The 11,129-nt window shown below is 47.2% G+C and overlaps 1 protein-coding gene across 1 annotated transcript in view; it reads left to right on the top strand.

The window, feature by feature from the left end:
* Positions 1–7,343: 7,343 nt before the first annotated feature.
* Positions 7,344–11,129, top strand: part of Dync1h1 (dynein cytoplasmic 1 heavy chain 1) — a 63,900-nt gene continuing 60,114 nt past the window's right edge. Inside the window, exon 1 of the mRNA XM_038336168.1 lies at positions 7,344–7,760. Within this exon, the coding sequence (XP_038192096.1) occupies positions 7,508–7,760 (253 nt within the window). The 5' untranslated portion in view covers positions 7,344–7,507. The remainder of the gene's footprint in view (positions 7,761–11,129) is intronic.

Raw genomic sequence — 11,129 nt, 5'->3', positions numbered from 1 at the left:
TGCATGCCACTACGGTACCCAGTAGGTCATTCCATGCTGCTCATTGATGCCGTTCACAGGCATCGCAGCTGGGTAGAACTGCTGGTTACCTCCCCTGTCGGAGCTGGCAGGGTGCCTTCTGGTGCCAGGAGAACTAGTTCACAGGGAGGGGCACTCAGGTCAGTTCCAGCTTGGCCTCTGGAGTGCATGGTGTCTTCAACAATAGGATCAGGTTGTTGTTTTGTTTTAATTTTTTTCCTTTTGTTCTTCTTTTTTGAGATGTAATATTATGTAGGCAAGCCTGACCTCAAATGTAGCTAAGAATGACCTTAAACTTCTGGTACTCTGTACCCACCTTCCCAGTGCTGCTGTTAGATTTTTAATTCATTTTTTTTCCGGTTTTGGTTTTATGAGACAGGATTTCTTTGTGTAGCCTTGACTGTCTGCAACTCAGTCTGAGGATCAGGCTGGCCTTGACTCACAGAGATCCCTCTGCCTCTGCCTCCTAGGTGCTGGGATTAAAAGCATGTGCCACACTGCCCACAGTGCTGGTGTTAGAAATATGCAGGTTCATAAAAGCTGGGGCTAAATTGAGGGCTTTGTGTTTTAATATATATATATATATATATATTATTGATTTCTATTGAGCTCTACATTTTTCTCTGCTCCCCTCCCCTTCAACCTTCTCCCAAGGTCCCCATGCTCCCAATTTACTCAGGAGATCTTATCTTTTCTACTTCCCCAAATTGAGGGCTTTGTAAATGCTAGGCTAGGTAAGTACTCTGTCAACTGTGGCACATCTCCAGTCCTTTGCTCAGTTTTCACAGAAGCAACTATTTTTGTATTCATATTTCATGGATTTATAGGAAACTGAATTAAATTTCATAATTATATTAAGTTAGAAAAGACAAGTTATTGGATGTTGATTTATTGGTTTATTTAGTGATCTACTAAAAGCACTGCTTGTATTGCCTATTTGCCTATGACTTCACTTGCTACCTGAAACATAAAAGACCTGGAGAAATAGTTGAAACAAAGGTCATTGTCCTTAGCAACCTGCTGACTGCTACATAAGCTTCTATAAAATCTCACTTGCATGCCTGTCCCACCTTGTGATTTTAGAGTATAAAATGAGAATACAAACTGGACCTAGAGTTGAAGCCTTTCAGTCCTGGTATCAGTTCTGGTGATATCTTCCACTCTCGTTAGTGTTGGAGTGCTTATTCCAGAAAGATTCCTGTAACATTTCTGGAGGCCCCAGCGAGATCCTCACCACAACCCCAGTTGGTCCAGAGAGGCTGCTGGTCCTGGGCCTCTCAGCCCACCTAAGGTCTCTGGAACTAAGAAGCACATACTCTGTGTGGGGTGCTGGGGTCCCTTCCCAGTAACCAAGGGGATTGTGAGACCCAGGACCAGAGTCTCTCACTGGAAGAAGACAAGACTAAGCTGGACATCCAGACCAGGTGGGGACTCTTGGGGATAGGAGGAAGCACTGGTGTGGGCTTGCTCATCCAGCAGGACATTGCATCCAGTGCCTCAATGGGATACCAAGGTGGCATTGGTCTCCAGATAAAGGCTTCAAAGGACACTAAGGCACTTGTATTGGTCTCCAGAGAAATAGACAAATTAGGAATTTATTTTTTAGTTATTTATTTTATGTGCATTGATGTTTTGCCTTCATAAATGTCTGTGTGAGGGTGTTGACTCCCCTAGAACTGGAGCCACAGACAGCTGTGAGCTACTATGTGGGTGCTGAGAACTGAGCCTGGGTCTTCTGGAAGAGCAGCTAGCACTCTCCCAGTTGCCGAGCCATCTCTCTAGCCCCAACCCCCAGATTAGGAATATAAAGTTGGAATGTATAACTTCTCAATGGATGATAAATGAATGTGTATGGGGCTGGACAGATGGCTCAGTGGTTAAGAGCGCTGGCTGCTCTTCCAGAGGTCCTGAGTTCAATTCCCAGCAACCACATGGTGGCTCACAACCATCTGTAATGAGATCTGAAGCCCTCTTCTGGTGTGCAGGCATACATGGAGGCAGAATGTTGTATACATAATAAATAAATAAATCTTTTTAAAAAATAAATGATGTGTAGATGTTTGTACTAGCCCCACAGTCCTGTGGCTGCAGGATCTGAGGGGGCTTCGACTTGTGGTTCTGAAGCATGGATATATATAGATATATAGATATAGATATAGATATATAATCACTTCAAGTCATCGCAAGTTAGGGAGTGGCAGGTAAGACAGGTGGTGAAGCAGACACCTGCTTGAGGAAGAAGCTGCACCACACAGGTAACGCCTGTTTAGAGAACCCTACTGTTTATGGAGTCTGCACAGCCCTGATGTGACACCTGTTCAGCCCCATAAAGTCCGTTAACCTTTGAAGACACCAAGGAAATACTCCTATTAACTTTCTCCAAGGATGAAATCTTGCCCATGATACCACCTCCCAGCACCATATAGCGCCAAAGCCGTCACAAGACCACCTGATCCTGCTCCTCCAAAGACATCTGCCCCAGCACTAAGGGAAATGCCAAGCCATCCCCTCGTCCAAGAATGTGGCAGCGTAGTCATCTGGCCACATAGTTGTCTGAAGAGGGGGGATGCCCTCCATGATTGTGGAGAATTTTACAGTTTTCCCCTCGCAGGCACACTTAAGGATCAAGCCACTCCCCAATTCAGATATGGAACCTTTTTTGATGGAAGCCAAAGCCTACAACAGGGGGCTAGCCCCTCTCATCAACAGTCTCAAAACTGCAATATATTGAGACAGAAGACTACTGACCTTGGGGGGCACAAAAAAGTTAAAAACAAGCACCAAATTCTCCAGGTCCTAGATACTGTCAAACACCTCCTTGCAGGGGTGGCAATGGCGCACTGCCAGACTCAGTGAAACCATAGGCCCTGAATCCTCTCCCATTACCTCCTAGAAGATGTGTTTACACTCTGAGTGCTCCCAGGGCTCCACTTATATATGCCAGAAGAAAGAAAACAAGCAACTGATGAAGGAGCTACTAAAAATCAGGAGGACTTCTGGGTGTGGTGGCGCAAGCCTTTAATCCCAACACTTGAAAGGCAGAGGCAGGTGGAACGCTGTGAGTTCCAAGGCCAGCCTGGTTTACAAAGCGAGTTCCAAGACAGTTAGGGCTACACAGAGAAACCCTGTCTTAAAAAAAAAAAAAAAGACATCATCATCAGCATCATGAGAACTGACTGATGACCACAGGAAAATAAGTCCTAAGATCACAGCAAACAGAGACAAAGTCACAATTACTGCCAGAGATTTTTCAACACTCCTCTTTCTCTAATCAATAGAACAAGAATACAGACAGGTAGGAGGTGTGGGTCAATGCAGCTCGGGGCTAGAGCACTTGCCAAGTATGCACAAGGCCTTGAGTTCAATCCTCAGCATGAAGAAACTGACAAAGCAGAGGAAGCAGGAGGAGGAGGGGAAGAGTGGGAGGAAGAAGAGGAAGGAGGAGGAGAAGGATATAGAAGAATTAAAGCACCTCCCATAAGCTTAAAATTTCCTTTTCTTACTGTGTATATGTATTTTTTTATTAATTTTATTGAGCTATACATTTTTCTCTGCTCCCCTCCTTTACTCTCCTCTCCCCTTGAAATTTTCTAGAACACTTCTCAACAGCTGTGGTACACTCTAATCCCCCTCTGATATAGGGAACCAGCAGGTACAGCTGCACTGCACAGTCAGGCTGCAGAGATGCTGGCTCAAGACCAAGGAGAGCTGAACACCAAGCTTAAGGCCACACCCTCCTTGAGAGGAGGGAGGGAAAGAATCAGGAAAAGTTGGCTGTGAGGGCCTCTGTGAAAAGCTTTTGGCGTGTCAAGCAAGGAGACAGACTGGCTTTGTCCAGGTGTGGAGGGTTGTTGGCCACAGCACTAGCTGGGAACATAAGGACTGGGTAGCAGAGCTAAGTGTTCAAGGCAGGTTCATTGCATTTATGTCCAATGCTGCTAGAAAGAGCAGCAGAGATACGATACTTGCAGGGGTGTGACAGGGTTTCTTTCTCTTTCTTGCCTTGCTTTGTTTTGATTTGATTGTTTCTGACACAGGATCTTCATATGTAGCCCAGACTGTCCTGGGATTTGTGATGTTTCCTGCCTTTGCCTCTCTAGTGCTGAGATTTAATAGATGCCCATCATGGGCCATTTTAAAGAAGTAGGCTGGGTGAGGGAGGTAAAAAATAGGAAGGCTGAGAGGAGAGGGGGATGGACACCCAGGGAGCGATAATCTCAGCTGGGGACACAGGTTTTAGTAAGAAATATATGGCTGGTACCACTAGAGGGTCTGAGAGGGGAGGATCTAGGGAGTCCCAGGGGCGTGGAGGGGTTGGGTGAATTGTCTGCCCAGGTAGATACCTTTCAACAAATCTTCCTTGTTTTTTTTTTTTTTTTTTTTTTTTTGGTTTTTCGAGACAGGGTTTCTCTGAAGCTTTAGAGCCTGTCCTGGAGCTAGCTCTTGTAGACCAGGCTGGTCTCGAACTCACAGAGATCCACCTGCCTCTGCCTCCCGAGTGCTGGGATTAAAGGCGTGCGCCACCACCGCCCGGCGAACAAATCTTCCTTGTGGGTGGTGGGATACGGGCTAGCATTCACTTGGTGACCGGGTGGCGCCCACGCAGATGAATGGGGTAATGGAGATGGAAAGGAGGTCCCCGAAAGTGAGAAAATTCCCAACCACCAGAGGGCGTGAACGGACCGTTCTGTTCCTGCCGGTGAGCGACTTCCCTGGTCTCCAACTCCAACCTTCATTTCTTGAAATTTCTAGGACCCCGATTCTTGAGGCCCATTTAACACCGAACCAAGACAGAAAGAGGAGTACCTAGAAAAGCTTCAAAAAGAGTTCTTCAGTGAGATGAAATGCCAGCTGTGTCCCCCAGCAGCGGCTAGCAGCCCAAATGGCAGGGAAGGTCCAAAACTTTATGTACACAGCCGACTACCGCCTCCACCGCTCCCGTTCCTAGCCTGGGAACATACAGTAAACAAGTGTTTGGTGCTCACCAGGCCTGATAGTATCGTCAGAAGTGGAGTGATTATGAACGAACGGCCCAACATGAACCTCTCCATGATCCCTGTGCTGGAATTACAGGGGAAACAGGATGAGCTCAGGATGAGCTGGAAGTTTGCTGGAGTCTGAAGTCTCCCAAATGCTGGGATTAAAGGTGTATGCCACCACTGGCCAGCTAAGACCTTTAAAAATAATGCCAGTATGGGATTCAGAGTAGGGGTATATGGAATTATAGCCTGAAGACTGGTTTGATGGGGGTCCCACTGAGAGACTGTGTGTTGCGCATGGGTTGGTAGGGGGAGCAGAAGGAGGAGAATGAGTCTGGCACCAAATTGGGCCTGAGCAGCACTCTGTGCAGTATCTTAAAAGGGATGTTAGGAATAGAAAAGATCTCTATATGGTGTGTCACCAAGTTATGACAAAATTATATGTACTCTGGCAGCCACCATCATCCCACATTGGCTGAGAGAGCTCTCTCTCCAGCACCTCTCAACATTGAAAGCAGATCCTTTCATGGACAGGAAACTAAGGAAAAGCCAGGGTAGGGTCCCATTCCCACCTGAGATCGGCTGAGTCCTATGCCTATGAGGCAGGAGGGCACCTTCAAACAAGCTGCACTCCCCTTCAGGCCTGTCTGGCCAGTCTCTGCCAAGATGTACTTAAACGTCTCAGTGGTCTGTGGGTAGCAAGCTGCTATTCAAGCATGCCTATTCTTACTATATTAAAAATAAACATGTTCAGAGGGAAAAAAAACAAGCAGGTTTGGTCCATTTTGTATCCTTATGGATAGATCATTTCTTTCTTCTTTGTTTAATCATAATCCAAAGTCTGAGCCTGTTCCCTGATTTCGAGCCAGGATGCAGATGTGAGTCTCTTGGATGACTGAATGACTACATTTCCCAGGCAGACGCTGACTCACGGTGCAGCCAGCGTGCAATCAGCCCCTGCCCCCACCAAGTCCCTGCAGGTTAAGCAGAGGGAACAGTGACGCAGCAGCTAGTGTTAAGTGGGTGTCCAGCACTGGCCACTGCTGGTGTGACAGCTTTTCCGGAGTTCCAACTCGTCCTCTCACCTCTGCAAAGATTATTTAGAACTTCTTGGAAGCATCATACCAGAATGGACTGATGGAGGGAGGATGGGGATAATCATCTGTTCTCTCTCACACACGAGCTTCTAGAAGAATCATCTGAGTAGTTCCAGGGCTCCATCAGCAGTCTCTGGGACCTGGCACTGGGTAATTGCACAGGAAATAAACATATTGTAGAACTTACTGTTTTCCGAAGATGATTTGAGAGAATCAGATCATGCCATCATCAGTCCACCAATCAGGATCCAGCTTTCTAACTGCGTTATCAGTTTTTTAAAGATGACTTTGGCTAAGTTCCCTCTACCCAATTGAAAAAGCAAGTTATGAATCTGAAATTTCAAAGGCCAATTACTATTCCTAAGAAAAGTAAGCAGCCAGTTGCTGACCTTTTTGTCCTCCGTGTATGGGAAGAGGCAGTGGTGAGTCAGAAACAAGAAAACTTAGTTGGGAGGCATTCCAGCCCCTGCCTCCCTCAGACCCCGATTCCTGGGCCCGTAAGACAGCTGTGCAGGTTCAGGGCTGGGAGAGGAGCAGTACTGTTGTCAGCAGATTCACTCATAGGGTCCTCCCCTTACAGACACATCACCCTTGCTTGGTAGATGACGCTGTATTCAGAAGCCAGGTCCCATCACAGCTTGATGCTATCTGCATTCCAGGTTTCTTTTGGTCCAACCTTATACTGCACTGCAGTCATTGCCCCACCTATAATCTTTCCTTTCTAGAGGCCAGTTCCTTAACTGAGAACGTCTCACCCCTTTCACCCTCTTCCCTTGCCAGATTAGCGATGTTAACTGTGGGCACGACCCTCATCTCTTCCTCTGAAAAAAGTCCCCATATTCCCATGTTTTTCTAATAACGAGTGGGTTGAGGTTGATGGTGACACTCCAGACTCATTCATTCATTCAATAGGAGAACGCAGGGAACAATGCCGAGCAGAAGATGAGCGCTCGCTAAATATCAACTCTCGTCAATGCATTCTTCATACACTATTTATGGAGCCTTAGGGGCTCTGTGATATTCTTTGCGACCCTTGCAATGAAAACAGACGGGGCTCGGGCTCCTGGACCACTCCAGGGAGGAGACACGCGGGCCCCGCCCCGCCCTGCGTTCGGACTACAAGTACCAAAAAGACACGCGGCACCGTGCTTAGCCACGCCTCCAGGCGCATGCGTAACGTCGTGACGCCGACCGCGAGCGGGCGCCGGTGGCTGCAGCCAGCGGGCGGGGCGGGGCCGGCGGGAGCGGCGGCCTTTAGGGCGGAGCCGGCTCCGCTGTCCGCAGTCGGCCGCGGGCTAGCGGACGCAGCGTCTTCGTGCTCCGGTTCCTCTCGCTCTCTGCTCCCTCGCGCCCGGCGGTGACCGCCCTTCTCGACTCTCTCTCTTTCTCTCTCTTCCCTTCTGCGGATCCGCCATGTCGGAGCCCGGCGGCGGCGGCGAAGACGGCTCGGCCGGCCTGGAGGTGTCGGCGGTGCAGAATGTGGCGGACGTGGCGGTGTTACAGAAGCACCTGCGCAAGCTGGTGCCGCTGCTGCTGGAGGACGGTGGCGACGCTCCAGCCGCGCTGGAGGCGGCGCTGGAGGAGAAGAGCGCCCTGGAGCAGATGCGCAAGTTCCTGTCAGACCCGCAGGTCCACACGGTCCTGGTGGAGCGCTCCACCCTCAAAGGTGCGCGGCGCCCCCTCCCCCGGTCGCGTGGAGCGGCAAGGGGGCCCGGTCTGCCGGCGCCCGCACTGTGGGGTCGCTTTGTCTCCGAGGCTTCTCAAGATGGCCGAGTTGGGTGGAGACGGCGTCTCCCGGGCCTGGCCGGGAGCAGGGCCGCATCTCTGCCTCCAAAGTCACATGAGCTTTTCGTTTCGATTCGTGTCCAAGCTCAGCCCGCTTTGGGAATGATGTGTCCAGGGCAGCCTGGGTGCTGACCCCTGGGTGGGCTCGGGTACCAGTGGGTTGGAGGGAGCCTGAATGGGCAGGCCCTGGGCACCCAGCATCTCTGCTCTCTGTGGCTGCCTACGCCTCGGCCTCCCTTGGCCTCACAGCATCGTTGCTGAGTGGGTGTATGTCCCCATTTTACAAACCAGGAAACCGAGTCCTGTGGCTGGCCCAAGGTCACCAGCTAGTACTGGACCTTAGGCTATACTGAAAATACCAGTTTCCAGTTCATTGCTTGTTTTGCTGATCGTGGCTTGAAATTGTTGGTTAGATGATTAATTGCTGATTAATGACAGCCCTGTAACATTTAAGTATGATTTCAAAGGTTTTAAAAAAATGTTGGTTACCTGGTTGGGGAAGGAGGCCAAAATCTGACATACTCCAGTTGTCTCCGATAGACACTCGCAGCATCCCTAGATGCATGTGGAATCTGGAGCTTGCTTACAGGGTTCTTTCCTCTTGGAGTCTTTAAAACCACTTCGTAGCATCTGGAGAGCATGTGTGACACGCTGGTGAATGGGTGTGGCATCATCCCCCTAGGAATCCAGAGGTGCTGTCCAAGTAAAATTTAAAATTAGCACTTAAGAGATTCAAGATGGTCTGAGAGTGTTTGCTAGCAAGTTCCTTAGAATTTCAAAAGACTGGTTGGTTCCCCTGGTAAAGTAGTAGCTGCTCTTGTCTCAGATAGTTTGTATCTTTCAGATAGTTTGTATCCCTTAAAGGCTGTTCTTATTTACAAAATATTCATTGTGGCTTTGGTTTGGGCCGGAATTTAGAAGATAGCAAAATATTCTTTGATCACAAGGAATGTTGAAAGCAGTATGTTATTGATGCTTGTTTAGTGTGGTTGAAGGTTGTTTCCTTTACATTTGGAGTTTGTATTCCTGCATGGAAATTGCTAGTGTAAAGAGGGAGAAAAAACTACTCTTGTCTCTAAAAACGTGTAATTATAGAAAATTTGAAACATACCTGAAATAAAAGTCACCTAGAATTCTCCTACCCACTAAAGTCCCTGTGGGCCCTTTGGCCCATGCTCTTTTGGACTTCTGTGGGGTGTGTGCAAGTCTTTTACTAAAATAATGTTTAACCTATGTTTTTAAAGATTTAGAGTAGTCTGACCCTAGCTAATTCTTTTATATTCTTTGCTGCACAGTTTATGTATTGAGATCAGTGATTTAAACCCAAACACATGAAAACCATGAGTCATGGTTTCTCTTTTTGAAAAAATTACCAGGTTTTGCTCTTTGCTCTGGAGTGGTGGTCAGTAATTTGCTTTTCTCCTACAAGTCAGTCTGGTACCAAGGGTGCAATGGCACAGTGTCCATGCAGTACACATTTATTTGGGCAAAGGGATGGTCCAGCATCTCAGCCCAGGTTCCATAATGACTTGCACTTTTAAAAGTTGACTAAGGAATCTGAGTATCTGAGACTGAAATACCTCCCTTTTGTGCTTATAAAAAATCCTGTGTGTATTCCTAGCAATGTAACATACCATTAATTTCTTGTTCACTCATGAGAACATAGGGAAAGATTTAAAAATTCAAGTTTATGCCTTAAGAACTCATTCTTGTTAGCATCTTTGTAATCTGTTCTGAGGATTGAATCCAGGATGTTGCACATGCTAATAAGCACACTCTTGTTGTTTATTTGTTAGGAGAAAAGGTCTCACAGTGTAGCTACTATTGACCTGGAACTATGTAGACCAGGTTGACCTCAACTCACGGAGATTACGTGGCTCTCTGCCTCCTAGGGGCTACCAAGTACACATTTTAACACTGAACTACACCCCTAGCACTATACGAAGACCTGGGCCTATACAGAATCTGGGCCCTTGCTGGGAGGGCTTTGTTTTGGCAGTTCTTAGGAATCCATGTTGACTTCTGCACACTTAAGTCAGGTATGTGCAGGCAGTAGTTGATTGCAGTGAATAAATACCACCAACTGCAATTAATAGTGTAACTGTTTTCCTGAACTGGGAAGTTTTTAATATCAGTAACCCCTCCTTTTCCTCTCTTTTTAAAGACAAATTCTTATGTATTCTAAAGTGGCCTCAAACTCATTTGCAGCCAAGGATGATCTTGAACTTCTGACATTTCTGCCTTAGCCTCCCATGTGCTAAAAACATTCTCTGCCTTGGTCAGTTTTTACTGTGATGCTGGGGATAGTGTACAGGGCTTAATGTATGCCAGGCAAGCATTCCACCAGCTGAGCTGTGTCTCCAGCCCTTCCCACACACTTGTACCAACTATATAAAGGCAATTTTTGTATGTGGCCAGATAAATTCTTTTTTTTTTAAGCTACCCCAACCAGCTACAAACTTTGCATTAAAGTGCAGAGTTCCTTAAAGTATAGATAGAATAAGGGTTATGAGAGTAACAGTTTATTTTGCTAATGAAGCATCCTCAGAGTCAGCAAGTAAGTCACAGCTTTTCACTTTGAGAAATCTCCTTTCTGTAACCCCTAGTTGTGAGAAATTGTTTTCTTCTAGATGAAAAGGTGTTTGTTCCTTAACTAGATGGTTCACACAGTAAGGATGCTTTCGTAGCAGTTTGTAGATGAGTGCTGGTTTCTCTTGTGTTTCTGGCAAGTTGGTCCTGTCAGTAGGAACATAACTGTGTCTCTGACTGGTGTCCTCCAGCTTTTGTGAGTGCCGGGCAGGGATGATGTGGTACTGAGGGGGATGGGGGAGGCAGGCACCATATACTTGCTCTCGCTTCACTCTGTTCTTCAGCTTGGAACTTTGTCTTCACTGCTGGGAATAGTGGCTGCTCTTAGTGTGTGTCTGGAACTGGCAATGCAGTATTTTCTGAGTAGGTAATTTAGGGGATTCAGCTCTTCTTAGTGCAGAGTTGCTGGGGACTGGAATGGGAAAATTTTCACATTCTACGTAGAGTAGTTTATGGTTCCCGCTTTATAGAAGCTTAGCTGTGTGGAGACCTAGGAGAACTGTTCCATGGGCCTTCAGAGATTGTTTTCTGATCATGTAATTTTCATGAGAAATTATGAAGTGTGGTAATCGGTGGCTTTAAAGACCTCATACAGTTGAGGATCCCTGGGGGTGTTGAGGAATGCTGGCGGTCAGAAGTGTTTCAAGTATGACTTTTTGCC

The sequence above is a fragment of the Arvicola amphibius genome, chromosome 7, assembly GCF_903992535.2.
Source record: "Arvicola amphibius chromosome 7, mArvAmp1.2, whole genome shotgun sequence".
Lineage (NCBI taxonomy): Eukaryota > Metazoa > Chordata > Mammalia > Rodentia > Cricetidae > Arvicola > Arvicola amphibius.
Note: the sequence above shows the minus strand (reverse complement) of the source record. Positions and strands in the feature narration are given on the sequence as shown.